General features: G+C 41.5%; 1 protein-coding gene across 2 annotated transcripts in view; it reads left to right on the forward strand.

Moving 5' to 3' along the window:
* Positions 1-6,469: 6,469 nt before the first annotated feature.
* Positions 6,470-18,657, forward strand: part of PLCXD2 (phosphatidylinositol specific phospholipase C X domain containing 2) — a 97,401-nt gene continuing 85,213 nt past the window's right edge. For both annotated transcript variants that reach the window (XM_023212943.2, XM_023212933.2), the window contains exon 1: positions 6,470-6,956. In XM_023212943.2, the coding sequence (XP_023068711.1) occupies positions 6,794-6,956 (163 nt within the window). In that variant the 5' untranslated portion in view covers positions 6,470-6,793. The remainder of the gene's footprint in view (positions 6,957-18,657) is intronic.

The following is an 18,657-nucleotide window of genomic DNA, read 5'->3' on the forward strand; positions in this document are numbered from 1 at the left end:
AATATTACTAATTTTTACTTCATGGATGAGGCGGCATCATGCTATTTCCAACTGATGGTGGCAACCCAAAATGCAGAGTCATGTTGTTAAAATAATGCATTCCCAAGATTAGATTGGTTAAATGATAACAAAGGTACAGAGGTCATTCTGTTGTGACTGAAGCTCAAGTGATTACTAATATACACATTAATACAACAATGTCTCCTAATAATGGATATAATTCTTATAACTCTAGGAACCTTGCGGTGGGGTAGCCTGGAGAAAAAAAGAGGTAAGGGTGGCAGATCAATTGGTTTCCCTGCTAGTTGAGATCAACTCTCTCTGCCAAAATATTCTTCTCTAATTGCATAAAATTATATGCAGCATGGATAGGAATTGTTTACTCTGCCATTCTACCTATTCTAACTCTTTTAAAGAAGAGAAATTTGTTGACATTTCAAAGCCTTGATCTCAAACATTTGAGACATAAAAATCCCCTGAGGAGCATATTGTAAAGACAGGAAGAAAAGATGCCATCCCCAGAGGATCTGATACATGAGGACTGGCATTTGATCCAGACGTCTGTATATTGCATAAACTCCTAGTTGTTCCTGTTGCTGGTGATTTACAGACATTTTTAGGATAATTGACACTGAAAGAAAGTATTGTGTGTACCTGAAGTGAGCCTTGATTACCAGCAGGTGGCTCTATAACATCTTAAATCAGGGGCTTTGCAGCTAACTAGCTAGAAAATGAAGGCTCTGAGGCCTTTATTTCCTCTCAATTACCTTTTCAGGGGTTGGAGGTGGCGTGGGAAGGATAAATGGAAGAGGATGCTGGAATGTGGTGTGGTAGACAGAAATGAATGGATATTAAAACAAATTTTACAATCATCACACTTGTTAGTGGCTCCTCTCAAAAGTATATAGTAACCACTATTGTTAAAAGAAATTTTCTCAAAGCATACCAGAAAAACTTAATGTCCAATAAATTTAAAAGGCATAGAGGCTCTTAAGGTCTTCCTGAACACCAAGCTTTCAAATCTGGGAGAAGCAATATTATGGCCATTGCTGCCATTCACTCTTGTCTCATTACAGAATTCCAGTTGTGGGCCATAAATATCAAGTGGGCATTAGATAATATAGACAACACTACTTCCTGCTTAAGCTGTTGTTTCTCTTCTACCCAGTTACTCAAGGACACACCAGTTGGGTGTAATCTGGGAAGGGGTCACAGTAACAATGACAAAACAATGGTCTCAGGCTCTACCCCAATCAACAAAATAACTGGATCCCAATCTTCTGTCTTCTGATGTCAGAAATGTGTAAGGTGTATCATGTGTCCACAAATGTGTGCCTCAATGTTTCCATTTCCTTGGAGGCTCCTGAAGATCCCCAGTTGCTGCAATGATGTCACTCTTCCTGGAGGTAATTGCTGCTGCTGTTGTCATGTCCCAGCACCACCTATGTTGGTTGCATCTCCTCATTCTCCTCTGATCCTTATCATACAGTGTTTTGGCTTGAGCTGGGTGAACAAGGTTGGGAATGAATAGGAATAAACTCTACTGGCACGAGGCCATAAAGCAAAACAGCTTCTACTCCATCCCATCTTTCATTTACTTGGCTCCTCATTTCAGTCCCTTATTCCTCTTCCACCCACCCCACTCCCCAGACAGAAAAAAAAAAAAAAAAATTGTGTGTGACACATCACTGTGGAACTCAAAGCATCATATAACCTCACTCCCCTCTAGGCAATATCCCTAGACCAAATACATGCCTGTGTTCTGATTCTGCTTGGGGTCTGTTCCTTCCCCACCTAGCACACAGCCTGGGAAGTAAGACAGCCCTAAGGCTTAGCTCTGGGGACCAAGGACAGCCCTGGTCCCAATATCATTAAATCAATATGCTTCCTCCAAGGCTTTCTGGGTGCCTTTCATCAAGTAAAATCAGACCAGCTTATCCTGCCCACTACACATGCCTGAACGGCAAGCTGTTTTGGTGCTTTATCTGGGATCCTCACTACTCATTTATTGTATGAATTCAAACAAAACAAACTACTTGTAAAGTACAGACATTTCAAACAATAATGGAGTCTCCAAATAGAGGGCAAAGGCTGTAGTCAGCTCTTCAGGAATCCAGAGGGGTCTTTACCATTACATGTCACCTATTATTATTGTAACCCTGGTAAGGGCTGTTTATGAACAAAGCATATTAAAGAGCTTGGAAATTTTTTTTATATTTACAAGACAGGCCACTGCAGGTTTTTGAGAAGGGAAGCAAAATTATTCACATTGTATTTTAGGAAGATAATTATGACAGAATGGGGAATGGTTGGGGAAATAAGAGTATAACGGAGAAAAAATTTCCAGAAAACAAATTTGTTTATGTATTTACATAAATGAGATTGGTTGTATTTAATAAAAATGGATGAACAGTTTGATGAGGTGTTCAAGTAATAAAAAATAATTTAGGAGGTAGGGAAGCTACACACTCAGGCCTTAGAATTACAGGTCCTTGGGGTGAGAAGTGGGGTTGGGAAGGCAAGCATCAGAGTTAAGAAAGGCCATGCATTTAGTCTCTATGTGCCAGGTCTTTGCATTTTTTTCTCACTTTTCATAGCTTAGATAATTGGTTTCAGTGATTTATCTGAAAGACATATCACTGGACATTGGAAATTGGACATTTCCCCAAGCATTCTCCATTCTGCCATAGTCACCCTCCTAAAGTACAATGTGAATCATTTTCCTCCCTTTCTCAACAACCTGCGGTGGCCATTTTTGTCAATAGAAAAAAAAGTGCAACTCTTTAATATGCTTTGGTCATAAACAGCCTTTACGAGGTTTACAATAACAGGTAACATGTAATGGGAAGCCCCTGACACAATGATCAAGAGACTTGGAGTCACAGCTATGCAACTCACTAGCCGTGAGATCTTGGACAGGGTTATGTAGCCACTAAACCTCAGTATCCTTTGTAAAATGGGAACAGTAAGAGTACCTAATTCATGGGGCTCATGTGAAGATTAAATGAGAGTAAATGAACTATATTTCCCACTTCTCTCATATCACTCTAGTATATTTTCTGTTTCTCACATCTATCATTCATTGTCATAGCTTTGCCTCTGTTTTCCAAGTTACATATGCCTCTCCCATGCCAAAATCCTCCACCCATTTTCCATGGGCAGAAACTTTTCTCAGAATTCCAGACCTGGTTTGAATACCACGTCCTCTAACAGTGCATCCCTTGGCTCTTCCTCCATCAAAATATATACCTCTTTATTATCCTCCACTTGTGTGTCTCTGTTATCCCTTCATTCTGGCTGATATTATGATGCATAATTCACATATTTGACTCCCTTTTCTACTGGATTATATATTACCTAAGGATCATTTCACTTTTCTTCTACTCCTAGGACTTACCAGAATGATTTATACACAAAAAGCACTCCGTTTGCTTGTAATTATTCATTAAAATTTACTTACTTCAAAATTTCAGTCCTCCTGTTAATTGAGTTCTCTTCTTTTGATGTCATAATATAGTATGTATAAAAATATTAACTATCCAAACTCTAAATATTAATTTTTATTTAAAAAACATTTTTCCCTATACACCTAGGGCATAGTAGAAAAATCCCACTGGTAATTTGGTTTCCATGATATAATAGGATTAAAAAAAGACTATCTTAGAGATTGTTAACTGAGTTTTTTTAAGCACATTTATTTTATGATTATAAAAGTTATTTGAAAACATTATAAAATCTTGGAAAAGAGAGAAAAGCACTGCGTATCCTATCTATCAAACATGAGCCTGTGCTCTAAGGCCTTGCTACTCAAAGTGTAGTCTGGGCCAGGAGTATCTGCATTGGCTAGAAGCTTGTTGAATATTTAGAATATCAGGTCTATCTCAAATTGATTCAATCAGAATATGATTGATTTACATATTAATGTCTGAAAAGCACTGCTCTAAGACACTACTTAGAGCCCAGCAGAGCATGACATTTACCAAGAGCTTTAACCAAGCATCTCCGTCCTTCCAATAAATATTGAGTACCTGCTATATGCCAAGTACTGTACTAGACACTGTGTTTTCATTTGCTAGATTTTTCCCAGGACTGACTCAGGAATATATGGAAAAAGTGTTGCCCTTCTTTTGAATTGTTTTCTTGGGCAAATCAAGTAGCTGTAAATTTAAAAGCCAATTTCAGAGAGGTGCAAATCATCTCATTCTGAAGTGGTTCTACTTGCTTTCAAGTTCTCACTCAGTGATGTCGCTAAGTGTCTAAAATTTGATGCTTTTTTTTTTTTTTTTTTTTTGAGATGGAGTCTCACTCTGTCTCCAAGCTGGAGTGCAGTGGCAGATCTCGGCTCACTGCAACCTCCGCTTTCTGGGTTCAGGCGATTCTCCTGCCTCAGCCTCCCGAGTAGCTGGGGCTACAGGCGCGCACCACCACACCCAGCTAATTTTTGTATTTTTAGTAGTGACGGGGTTTCACCATGTTTGCCAGGATGGTCTGGATATCTTGACCCCGTCATCCGCCGTTCTCTGCCTCCCAAAGTGCTGGGATTACAGGCGTGAGCCACCGCGCCCAGCCAAATTTGATGCTAACTATCATTCATTCCTTTGGTTAACAGTTGAAAAATAAAGGGGAAAAAAGGCACTAAAATTAACATTTCACAGTAGAGACTAAAGAATACATTGTGTTTGCCTTAGACAACTTCCATAAAGTTTTATGTTTGGAAATTTTAGACTGAAGGGGAAGCCCTGAAAGCTGTCACTTCAAAAATAAATCTTAAGATATTACTTCACAGAGTGATTTTTCTAGGAGAGTGCGTGGGAGGAAAAAACCCAAAAACATTGTTGATGCAAACACCTAGGTGACATATTCCCAATATCCTGTGGTATACTTAAAAACAAAGAATACTATGTTTATACTGAAGTGCCCTGTAAGCATTAGAAGATACACGAAAAATATAACACACCTTCTTGACATACAAGTAACAATCCCCCAGGCCAAACCAAACAAAACAGAAAAACTGGGACTATTATATAGCAAAGCAGGTTTAAATGAATGTTAAGAATAACCTGGAAAAGGAAATGTTAATAAGATGTCAAAAGGGGACACTACGCAGCAGGAGTTATGTATATGGAAAGGTGCTTTGGGGCCCGGGAGATAAGGTGGGGCCATTTGGTGATTAAATGTTAGCTGACCTACGGATCTGTATATGAGCCCTCAGTCTTGTCTTAGCTCAGGCAACCGCTTTCTTTTCCCATAAGGTCCTCCTGAGTTACTGAGGACCTGTCTGGCCTGAGCCCTCCGGAGCACTATCATCGAGTATTCGGAACCCTACCATCAAGCCTTCTGGAACCCTACCATCAAGTCCAGGGTGCTTTTCTTCATTTGTCTGTTTGCCGGGATGTCCCTGTGATTTTCATGTGCAAAGTCCTCAGACCAGCAGAGACCTCATAGTTTTCCATCACGGAAAAGTACCATTTGAAGGAGTAGGGAACACTGCAGAAAGCAGGGAAATGGGTTTGTATGCAGCCTCCATACTAGCGAGACTCGTCCCAAAATGGGATTTCCCATAGTGCCACCACATTCAGCTCCCTGAATGCTTCCAGACTTTCATTTCATCTACTAAAGGGAATTAAATCAGCAACCCTCCCTGCCTGGTGGGGGTACTGTGAAGAGCACATGGGACAAGGAATTTGAAAAAAGGTTCTAAACAACAGGACAATACAAATAGGTTTCATTATTGCCTCCTCTGTAAAATGGGAATAACTGCACGGAACTACTGCCTAGTGATGTGTAGGAGAAGCTTAATTATGTAATGCCTGAAACACAAACCATCCTAGATGTTGTCATCCAAATATGAGATACAGCACCTTTCTGGGCCTCTTACCCATCATATTTCTGCTGCTTCTGTGGTTTACGGAAAACGTAACCCTTTCCGTGTGTGAACATCTGAGTGCTGACTGTGTGAGGGGCTGGAGGAAAAAGGACCTATCTGAAGACCGACTGGCTGAAGCCTGCAAGTTTCCACGAATGCAGTCGCTGCCGCGGGGTCTGTGTACACACACACACACAGAAAGGCAGGAGTAACGGAGGGAGGAGACTGGAGAGCAGGGGAGGCGTGGGAGTGGGACAGAGGGGCAGCCCGGAAGGCGCTGGCCAATCGGAGCGCGCTCCGCCAGCGGCCAATCACGGGCCGCCTAGCCCGGCAAATCTGCCCGGCAGTGCGGGGAGGGGCTGCCGGGAGTCGGGGTGCCGCCGGCTGCACTTCTGTGTGTCTTTCAGGAAGCCACAGGGCAGGGGGCGTCTGTGCAGAAAAGCGGGGGAGTGAGTAGCAGGCCCAGCTTGTGTACCAGCCCAGTGACATATACAGAAACATAAATCAGGTTAGAGCCGGCGCGCCCGGGCGCGCACATGTGTATGGACCGGCAGGCATGTCTGTACACTGGGTGGGCACCTGTCTTGTGAGTGGCTCCGGGTGTGGCTGCTCCTCGGACTTTCAGTTTCTGTAAGATTTATCTGTAGGGGCCTACCTTCCCCCATCTCCAGAGGGGAACGTAAGAAGTTTAACGGAGCTGGGACTGAGCAGATTAAGGGAGTGGAGCAGAGGCTGGGCCGGGGAGAGTGGGGACTGCGGGTGCTAGTAGGTAGGGATCCATCTGTTTGCCCCGTCTCCCAGCCAGAAAGGCATTTTGGAAAGACTGGCGTGGCAAGCGTCGCCCTGAAACGTCCACAGAGCCCGAGAAGTGATGATCACTGAGTGAGTGGCACTGGGCTGAGACTGGCCAGTTTGTTAACAACAGGGATGCTAGCAGTTAGGAAGGCTAGGAGGAAACTCAGGATGGGGACCATCTGCTCCCCCAACCCCAGCGGGACAAAGACATCATCGGAGGTCTGCAATGCCGACTGGATGGCCTCGCTCCCCCCTCACCTTCACAACCTCCCCCTTTCCAATCTGGCAATCCCAGGTATTCGTCTATTCCTACTTGTTCCCACTGTGTTTAATTCTGCCATTTTAGTGTTGTTAAGGGGTTGGGTTGCTTTTCTATTGTGCTGAGAAATTAATTGTCAGTGACCCCTTTTTATTTTCAAACCAAAAACTTAACACTGAAGCAACTGCTTTAAAGAGATTTCGGTACACTGCATCATTGGTAAAAGGACTCATGAAAACGGAAGCATCATTGTTTTTGCTTGTGGGTTTTTTGTTTGTTTGTTGTGCTTATATTTGCTAGCCCCAATCTAAGAATATTATCCTTCTTACTGTTGTTATGTGTATGTGAGGGGTGCATTGACTTAAATCACTTGAAGTGGAAATCAAAGGTAATGAATTAAAAGTCACAAATAATTTAGATCCGGATCAAAATTAAAACTGAAAAATATTTTATTTCTCATTTATCTGACCTTGTGTATTGGAAAAACAAAAAATAGATAAGCATTAGAGAATAGGTTCGGAATCAGAACTGAGTATAAAGACACATTTTTGTTGTTAGAAGAGCCAGAATAGAGAATGCAAACTCTCATCACAGGCAGTCATTAGGTGTGATGGGGTGGTGGTGTTTGAAGCTTTGTCTCTCTATATATGTATGTATACAGGTGTCTGCCTGACTGATTTAGAACTGCAGCCTTGAAAAACATTTCTGCTCCAGCCACTGTCTCTCTGCTGGAGGTTTTATGCCTTGACTTCATTTGTTAAATGTGTCCTCTTCCTTCCACTCAGAAGGTGGTTATTGTATGGTTCTAGGGAAGGATATTTGGACAGTGAGTTTGACCTGGTGTGCTGAGCAAGTCCTACAATGGTGATACTGGAAAGCACTCCTAGGAGCAGGGGATGGACTACTGCCCATCCTTTCTTTCACTCGGAGACATAGCAATTGAAGTTCACCGTAGACTACTAGACAAACTCCCAAGCATTCCCTAGACACGTCTGGGCTTTTTTGAGGTTTGGTTGGTTTTTTTGTTTGTTTGTTTTTGGTGGCTGAAAATATGACCTCATGCAACTCCCGATCTTTGCTTTCTGTGCACAAGGAAGAGCAGTGCTGGCTTCAAATGCAGGCTTTTCTTTACTCACCTCGTCTTTTGGGTGTCTTCCAGGTTGATTGTCCTCATGGGCCCCGGTTGCTTTTGAGCAAGGAGAGGGCTGCGAAATTTCTTTACAGTTATGATCACGTATGTTTTATCAGCCATTGACTACAGCTCCTTGGAAAATGCCAGATGGGCATGCTTCAGAACAGGTCTTTTCCATGTTTAATTGGCGCCTGTGGAGTTGTCACTGAAATGATGCATGGGCCACTTTTAACATTAGTCATTTGCCTTCAGGCCTTCTGATGGAATTATTTTGAGTGATACGGCAGGTAGTATGTGTTTGCAAACAGAATGGCATCTTAGGCAGGCCCTAAATGGCTGTGTCATTCAGGGCATGTCCGGGGTAGGTTGGGGCTTCCTCCTTCCTTGTTGTACTTTGGATGGCTCAAACCATAACACCAGCTCTGCTAGTGGGTTGGCTGTGTACTCTGACCTCATGACTGTAGAAAGGAGCTGGGCATTTGTTCTGTGATCCACAGAACTGTGTTCTGTGCTCACAGTTACTAGAATTGCTGGGGTAGCAGAGGAGCAAATAGCTGGGACCTGCTGTTGAAACTGGAAATTATATGATTAGCCACCATGGAGATCACGCGAATTCTTTCACCCTGCTTTGTGCAGTCCGGTCCTGCTAAGCAAAAAGAAAAAAAATGGCTTTGATTCCTCAAAAGATGCTGAACTCACTACTGTGAAATGCCGTTTCCTCAGCAGTGGAAGGGACATTAAGTGTATGTATGTGTAGGCTCAAGACAAGAAAATAACATATTAAATGCTAGCCATTCATGGACTTCCCCCTACTAGTTCTCTTTCCTCTACCTCGAGCTTCATACTCACCAGATAAAGGCTAGCAGTCAAGTTCTACCAATCCTTGCTGAGAAATCCTGAAATACAGAAGGGATTTGGGAAATGGGGGCCATGATTGTCCCCCGTTTCCTCTTTAACTCTTCCCTCTTATCATCATCTGCATCATAATAGCTATTATGTACTGAGCACTACCATGCAGCACCCATTGGCATACAATACCTCCAGTCCTCATAACTTCATGAAGTAGATATTAACATCCTCAGTTTAGAATTAAGGAAATTATTGCTCAAAGAGGTTAAGTGATTTTCTCAAGATCACACAAATAGGAAGTGGTAGAAGTTGTATTTAAACCCCTATGTAGCTGCAAAACCGAGGTACTGTCTCTGTGCCCCTGAGGGGTCCTTGGGAATGGCAGAGCAGTGGGTGTAGTCTCTACCTGAAAGCCAGTTTCTTCAGACCATCCTCTGTAGTGAATGAAAGAATTTTAAAAAGCGAGTGGTATTTATCTAAGTGATTGTCACTTTGAATATATAGGTAGATAAATACATATTATATGTACATACACATGTACACATGTACATATATACATATGCCTGTTTAGCATTGGAACCCAGTACGTTTTAAATTCAATATTAGTGCTTCAACCTGGTGTGTGTGGGTGTGTGCGCACCCACATGCCCAATCTGGGGCATCTGTAGGACTGGGTCAGATCTATCAGGATGACAATGGGGGCAGGGGGACGTGGGAAAGGGCAGGGAAAAGGCAAGCCTTCTGACAATAATAGCAGGACTGAGATGGAGTAAACTTTGTCACATTTGAGTGCACCTGCTGCCTTTGCCTAAGTCATGATGGGAGAGAACATGTGTGAATGTGCACCTCTCAACAGAGCCTTGATGTATTATTTTACTTCCGCAACTGTTAAGAACACCTGTTAATGGCCACTACCACCAAACGTACTAAAATATCTTGGAGAAGAACCTCAAAATAATTCTTATTGCTCACTGTATAGAATCATTTGATGTCTGAAGGATAAAGGATCCAGACATCATAAAGGACAGATTTTTAAATTAAAGCTTTAAACTCTACAAACATTTTCACTGATGTTTGTGAAAGCATGATGGTCTCTGTGGACAAATGGACTAATGGGAAGACATTTCTCTGTAATGTATACTGCTTTTCAATGAATTTTTTTCTCTGTACATTTTAATGCTGTTACATTTTTTTAAAAAAAACACTTTCTTTCTTATTAAAGGTAAACTACTTGGTTTACATTTTGGGAAGGTTCTATTGGGAAGAGCCTTGAACTTAAGGGTTGTAAAATTTGTTGTTGATTCTTGCTGTGTAATATTGAATAAGTATCTAAATTTCTCAGAATATAGTTTCTTTATTTGTAATTAAGATATTGGGTTAAATGAAATATAGAGTCCTTTCCAGATTAAAAATTATGTGATTAATTTGAGTTTTGTTTTGTTTTGTTTTAGTTTGTTCCCTGTTCTTTGTCCAATGTAGAAAGAGCTGGAAGGAATGATTGGGTCATTTTAGGTCTAAAGGCTATTTCTTTTATGCTTCTTCAAAACAAGAAAATGTACAAACAAGGTTTCACAATTGCCAGAATGCAGCAGGGTCTATTCACTTTAGCCTCTTAAAAGGGGCTGTAGATTACTTGATGTAAATGAACTTTTACCTCACCAGACCCTAACTGCACTTTAAGAAACCTCCATAGAGATATTTATATATATCTACCTTATATATATATCTCTCTACCTTCATCATACATAGTTTTTTTAAAAAGAACTAATTAGAATAAATTTTAATCCAGAGATATAAATAACATGTTACAGAAGCACACAGAATGGAAAGATTAATTCTACCTTCTGAGATTAGGAACTACCTTGTTGAGAAAATAGCATTTGATCTATAATTTGAGGAATGGTCAGGACTTCAAGGGATATGGGTTGAGGGTTAGGGTTGGGAAGGAGACTTTCCAGGTGGAATGGGGGTATATGGGGGTAAATGGGGGTATATGAGGGAAATGGCTAGAGGACACCCTCTCTGGTCCCTCTATATCCCTGTTATAGTTTCTTTGTCATAGTACTTCTCAACACATTGTTATTTTTAAGTGTATGTTTTTCCCATGTGAACAATCTGCTGGCAGAAAATGTCTTATTACACTTTATAATCCTAAATCCCAGTAGAAGGTAGCAGAGCAGCCATTAGTAACAGTTGAGTGAATAATTGAAAGTATAGAAAGTATGGAGTAAGAATGCTAGAAACATGGTTTGCAGCCACCATAGTTTTTCACTGTGATGAGAGCTAGAGATTGGTTAAGTTCAGCTTTCACAAATAACCACATGAAACCATATGAAGATTTTCCAATCCATTTCTTGTTATTGCACATAATATTCCTGAAGATTAGGCTTGATAAGCTCATCACTAAGCCCCATTAGAAATGAAAAATGTTAAGGCTGAAATGGTCACAAGAGTCAGAAGAAGAGGCCTTGTGTAACTTCTGTTCTAGGAGCAATTCTTTCACCCAACATCCCTCCTGCCTTCCTTCTTCCCTTGTCAGATTAGAGCTTTTCATCTTTGCTGCTTGGCTGCTGCCTCTCCTAGATCTCATTTCTTGTTCCCCTCTTTGCTTTCTTTCCACTGACCTGACCTGGTCCCCGGTCTTCCCTTGCCAGCTTCAACCCTTCCACAGGTGCTCCTCACTGCTCTCCGATTCCCAGACGATTCTCTGTTCTCATGTTGCTAGTGATCATTCCCTTCTCTTTTTTTCTGCCTTTCTGGAATCCTATCCTTTTCCTAGCAGTTTTGCCCTTGAGCACTTGATGATTTCTATAGGTCTTCCTCCTGTGGCCCCACACCCTCTTCCCACATGTGTGACATGGAGACAAAATCCCTTAGTGGAGCAGGATGGAGTCATTACTCAGATACTGCTTCTGAAAGTTGAACCAGATCTGGCATATCTGAAAGAGATTTGGGGACCACCCCAAAAGGGCACAAAATAAATTGTGTAACAAGAAGTTTTGCTTGGCTCTACTCTGAGGATAGCATGAACCATGAGTTGGCCTAAAACAAATCCATTCTTCTACAGGATTGGAGGTTGTGGGAAACCAGGGACCGAGCTGAATCTACCAAGGCTGACTCAATCATGAAAAAAAAAAAAATCATACGAGACCAAAATGGTCTCTTAAATGAGGATAGTTTTGTTTTGTTTTGTTTTGCTTTTCCCCCCTCTGGGTGGCCACAGTGAAAAATAAAAAGATGCTATGACTGTGGTGTTTCCATTAGTAGGTTTCACTCCTAAAAAGGCTCATCATTTCTCTAGCCCTCTGTCCTCCCGCAAATCACAAAAGCTACAAAGATTTCCAGAATCACACATGTCTATAAAAAGAAAGATTATGGATTGGTTAAGAGTATGAATGCTACAGCCAGACTATGTGGATTTAAATACAGACTCTGCCCTTTACAAGCCCTGTGACTTTGGACAAATTACTTAACCTCTCTGTACTTCAGTGTCCTTCTCTGTAACACAGAGGTAATCTGTGCACCACCTCATTTTCTTAGTGTGAGAAATAAATTCATTCATATAGTATGCTTTCTGTCACAAAATAAGCACTATATAATAATAACAATTGTTATTATGTATCTTCTTTTAAAAAAATCAATCAGAACCTTCATTTATTGAAAGCCCGTGCCTGGAATGGACAACAAAAAAGAGGTGTAAAATGCAGTTCATACCCTCAGGTAATTTACAATCTAGTTACAGAGCTGACTGTCCAATTAAACTGTCTCTGACTCAGTGTTCTCTGTCTGATCAGATTAGGGTAACTTGAATGGTTGCCCTGCAAAGGAAGCTTTAAAGTTAAGGGAAGGATAAACAGAGGGTTGCTCAGGATGTGAGTGCCAAGGGTGTCTTAGATGCAACATGGGGTGGCTGATCAAGATGCCAGAAAACTTTCTTTAGTTATTTACTCAGTCCTGTCGCATCCCAAATTCAGCTGTCAGACTTTGTCATCCCCAGACATCCAGAGCCTTTGGGAAAAACTCAGCCCTCTGTGACAGAAGCATGTTGTTTAGCTTTTTTTCTGCTCTCCTCATTTCCTCATCACTTGCCCTACTAACCCAGTCATTTTGTTCCTAGCTCGAGAGTGGGAATGTTATAAAATGCTTTTCTTTGAACAAATCCTTATACACATTTTATAATTCCTTCCCCCAGCTATTGGAATAATAGCTTCATCATCCCCCCAAACACATACATCACCCATACATGCAACACACATACACCACCCATTGCCCAACACACACACATGCACAGATACTTAGCTATGGTGTTAGCCTCAGCCTCAACCTCCACTGGGCCCAAATCTCAATACCTGCTATCATTCACCCGTCATAAATATCTTGCAAAACACACCCACTGACACTTCAGACCCTTGGAGCGTGCTGCTTCCACCTGCAAGCTCCTCTCTCAGACATGTTTCTGAAGCTGAGGAGTTGGTTTCTAACACGTGATCTGACCTGACCTCTGCTAGATTGACAGGTAGCTTCTACATCTCTCTCCTGCCTCTAGGAACTTAGGAGCACAGGCACACTAAAGGTGATGCTAGTGAAGTGCTTTAGCATCCTGCAACTTTGGGAAAATCGCACACCACTTTGCCAATGCTGACTAACCCCAGTTAGAGTTTCAAACTAGGTCTGCAGAGGAGGGATTATTTGTAGACATTGTAATAGGTGGGTGTGTTTGTGTGTGTGAAAAGAATTTGAACACGCATCAAGAACCAAATTTAGGTGGAGGAGATCTGTGGCTAAATTTGTTTTAGTATTTACATTTGTGGTTAAGCGGGAGTCTTCCACCTTCTCTCTTGTGTTGTGAAACATCGACAGGAATTTGGATTATATTACTGAACACTGTGAGGATCAAAGTACATGGGAGGATTGTATTAGTAGGTCTCTAGGTAACTTCAAGATAAAACAGGTTGAGCTACAGAGGTCTGCATTGCTCTAAGGGGGATGTCTAGGTTATATGATCTATGAAACACAGGCAGTCTTTTATGGATTCATTGTCTACTAAGCAGCTAAAATTTTCTAAGAAAATAACAGGTTGGGGTTTTTTTGTTAATGTCCAATTACTCTAGAGCTGTCAGCTGTAAGGTATCATTTCTTCTTAGAGAATATTCTATCAGTATTTTTATTTCTGTTCAGACCTGTCAAGATGAAAATAAAGGAAAAAATAGTACCCATTTGTGCACTATAATGCAAATGTCTTGGAGTGTGGCAGCAGTCTGCAGTAATGGTGGAACTGAAAAATTCCTAGGCCCTGTCAGACTGAGATGAATATTTTATGAACATGTATGATTTGAAGGCTTATGTATGAAAAGCATTATTTTTAAATTGAAACCAGATACACCCCTCCCTAAATAAATGCCAAACAAAGAAAGGTGTAAACAGTTCTCGTCCACCCTCCCCAGGTTTGAGTGTAGGTGATCATCTTGGCAGTAGGTGTCCATAGGGATCCTCACAAGAATTATATGAATGTGTTGTGTTAATTTGGCTAAAAAATACACATCAGTGCCTGCTTACTCCTTTTGCTTTTTTTGGTTCTCATTGACTATATTTAAAAAATTGTATTCATTTAAAGGAAAATCATTAACTCAAAAGGTATTTACTGAATGCCCTTTTGAGCCAAGTACTGTGTTAAATCAGGTGATCATGCAGATCAGTAAGATTCTTCTCCCTGCTCTTCATGAAAATATGACCTTAGAAGAAAGCCAAAATTCAAACATGATAGAGGAAATGAATGGGGTCTGTAACACTCAGAAAACCAATACCCAATTCTGTTACTGGTAGTAGGAGAAAAGCTTGGTAGGTTGGACTTCCAAGAGCACCCTTGGGTTGAAATATAAATAGCGAGGAGTAGAAAGCCAGATGTCACAGTGCAGAGGGGACTAAGGAGTCAGACAGCATGGTGACCTTAAGCAAAGCCAACCAGTGTGGTGTGGTTAGAACATGGATTTTATTTAAAGAAAGGAATAGATGTGAGACTGGAAAAGTAGGCAAGAACTAGATTCTAATGAGCCTTATATGCCCATGCCAAGATTGAATGTCATCCTGATGGCAAAAAGCAGCCATTGAAAGAGTTGGTCAGAAATGGGTGGAAAGCCCCCCTAAAATAACTGCATAAGAGTGAAGTGAAACAAAATGATCCAGCAGTTATTATGGATACTGTGGGTTAAGATGAGAAACTCATTGTTTCTTTTACTCTATTCAACATGTATGTTAATTTTCTTCCATATGCTGGGCTCTCTCCTAGGCACTGGTGATTCAGTGATGATCAATATAGACATGGTCCTTGCCCTCAGAGAGCTGACAGTCTAGTTGGAGAAATGGACATTTAATCAAGCAGTTATAACACAATATGCTATGTAGGATGACTAGAGAGGTATACATTACTGCTGGAAGAAGCGTATAGCAAGGGCATCTTAACAAGACTAGGGAGGCCTCCGGGAGGAAATTATGAATAAACTAAACTCTGAAAAATACGCAGAAATTAGCCCTCAGGATAAGACAAACAGAGTAAGGATGCTCTAGTAGGGGAAATGAAACGGGTGAGAATCTTGAAGAGAGGGAATGGTGCATTTAACAAACCAAAATAGTTTATTGTGGTTGTACTGTGGGTTACAAGGAGGAAAATGTCAGGGAGTAAAGTGGCAACATACTTAGAGGTCTTAAAAGCCATGTTAGGCTGGGCGCAGTGGCTCACGCCTATAATCCCAGCAATTTGGGAGGCCAAGGCAGGCAGATCACAAGGTCAGGAGATCAAGACCAGCCTGGCCAACATGGTGAAACTCCATCTCTACTAAAAATACAAAAATTAGCTGGGCGTGGTGGCATGTGCCTGTAGTCCCAGCTACTCGGGAGGCTGAGACAGGAGAATCTCTTGAACCCAGAAGGCAAAGGTTGCAATGAGCCAAGATCATGCCATTGCACTCCAGCTTGGTGACAGAGTGAGACTCCGTCTCAAAAAAAAAAAAAAAAAAAAAAAAAGGCCATGTTAAAGTTATCTAACTTCAGGCTGGGTACAGTGTCTCATGCCTGTAATACCAGCACTTTAGAAAGCCGAGGCTGGTGGATGACTTGAGGTCAGGAGTTTGAGACTAGCCTGGCCAACATGGTGAAATCCCGTCTCTACTAAAAATACAAATATTAGCCAGGCATGGTGGTGGGCGCCTGTAATCCCAGCTACCTGGGAGACTGAGGCAGGAGAATCACTTGAACCCAGGAGGTGGAGGTTGCAGAGAGCCGAGATCATGCCACTGCACTCCAGCCTGGGCGACAGAGCAAGACTCCATCTTAAAAAAAAAAGAGTTAACTACCTTTACGTGAACAGGAGTGGAAAGGGTTTTAAGCATTTTAAGCACGCAAATCACAAGGTCCACTTTGTGTTTTAGAATGATCACTCTCGCTGCAGCACAAAATATTTGAGAACCAGGAAGTACTGTAACCAAGGGGACCAGTTAGGTTGCTGAGGTCATCCAAGCGGGAGGTGACCCTGACCTGAGGAGGAGGGTGACAGCATGGACAAAGAAAAAGAGAACAGACTTAGAAACTATTTAGGAGGAAGTGTCAGCAGGACTTGGTGATTAATTGGAGGGCAAAAGAGAAGGTGCAATGGGCTTGGGTGAGAGAGAGGAAGTTGGTGGCATTCCCAGGAATATGGATAAAGGAGAAGGAGCAGGTTTAGAGGTGGTGGAAGGAAGCAGGTGCTTAGTCTGGAGCAGGCTGAATTTGAGGCACCTGTGGGACATTTCAGAATTGGAAGAAGGGTACAGGTGGCACACAGTGGAGATGGTTTCAGAGCTAAGTCTTTACATTTCACAATTTGCCCAATCTTCTACCCTCACCCACAGCTACTATTATATCCAATATCAGATGGTTTCCATTTAAAGCTGATATCCTCATTTTTTAGATTATGTCTTTTAGATTTGAACTAAGATTGTACTTCTTTTAGAAAATTTGTCGAGTTTCCAGTCCCAGAAGGTGCCCCTTCGTGTTCGTCTAGTGTCCAGTGTTCTGCCTGTTCTGTATGAATTGTCTCTTGGCAGGTTGGGCATGAGCACAGGAGTTAGCTTCTGTATACTATACCATAAACCAACTGTGAAATGGAAACTTTTAGTTACCACAATCATCAAACACGATTTATTTCATACATGGACATCTCGGGTTGCACCAATAGACTCAATAAAAGCAGGAGAATTTTACAGAAGAATAGTTCATTTAATGTAACTTTTTCTCCTAGCCTAAACATTTTTCTGGTTTTTCCTAAAGCTTCTTATTGTTCTTTCTTCTGTGTTTCCAAAAAGGTTGTTAAAGCAAATATGGTTATCTCAGAGCTGAGAAGGCTCATTAGGGAATGACCAAGTGCCTCTTGCAAGGGGTTAGTTCATACAAAGGTGATGCCATCTATTTGGAGACAGAGCAGGTTGCACGGTAGCAGAATGGAAGGATTTCTTGTGAATGGATTATCTACAGTATCTTATTTGGAGTAGGGATTGGGGTCTATTGGACAATGGAAGAAGAGAAAATCTTTCAAAAGAGAATAGGTACCCCTCCCTGTGTAGAGAGCTTTAAAATGCGCCCCCACCCCCCCGACATGCACCCTTTGACTCACATAAATCATAGGACGTTGGAGCTAACTTGGAGAATACCTTGGGCAATGGAATGCTCATTGTGCCTTGCAGAGCAGGGAAGGTTTGGTACCCCTTTGGTGCCCCTCTGGCCACCTCAGGGCAAGGGGTGGAGACTGTTGAGGAGAAACTTCAACTAGAGAAGGTCTGGTTGCACTTGTTTCACACATAGATAGTTCATTTGAAAGTATTGCAGGTCTAAAAAGTGCCTTGTAAACCTCAGATTTACTTCAGTTATCTCTGAGCTCATCCAGCCAGTTACAGGGGTAGACCAAGACTGACTCTTTGAATTCCCAGGCTGTCTCTTCTCAGACAGTGAGATGCCCCTTGGCTTCTCAGCACATAAAAAAGAATAAGTTGATCAACATCCTCTGCTTCCAAGTATTCTGCCTTAAACATTTGCTTTGTTGCATTGTGGATAATTATGAATTTAATAGGCGACTGATTAAAAATTAAATGGGCCACATGGCTCTCTGATTTTGCAGGCAGTTTGATGGTTATTATGAATACTCTCCCACATGCCTCATGGAAAATAAACAAGTATGATAGGTTGAGAAGAATGTTTAAAGATGTTATCTTTGGTTCAAGGGACTACTAAATGGCCCCCCTCATCTGGAATCTTGGATTCATAATGACTAATTTTGTATACCCTAATGATGCCTCAGCCTTTCTCCACTTGTTAATATGGAGTGAAGTTCTCTACAAATGTTGCATTTTTCTCAAGGACCTAATTCAGAAGTGTGAGATTGGTGACTCCACAGAGATATTATTAGAATATAATTTATGCAGGCATAAGTTGCAGGAAATCTACTCTCTGGTACCTTTCTTTTAAAATTGTTCAATGTAATATTTTATTATAGCTGTTCCTTTGGTCATCCTTTCTGGTTAATTTTGTCCTCTATGTTTTCTAACACATTCCTCTTCATTGACCCAGATAACTCAAGCTAGAAGGACAAAGGGAGATAAACGGAGCTAGGTGTAAACAGGTACAAGGTGTGAAAAGGAGCAGAGAGCGAACTCTACCTGTTTCATGTTGGATGGACCAAATAGAAGTTTGGGAAAGGATCAGGAGACCTAGGCCTACCAGCCTTAGGCA

This window comes from Piliocolobus tephrosceles, chromosome 2 (genome assembly GCF_002776525.5).
Source record: "Piliocolobus tephrosceles isolate RC106 chromosome 2, ASM277652v3, whole genome shotgun sequence".
Taxonomy (NCBI): Eukaryota; Metazoa; Chordata; class Mammalia; order Primates; family Cercopithecidae; genus Piliocolobus; species Piliocolobus tephrosceles.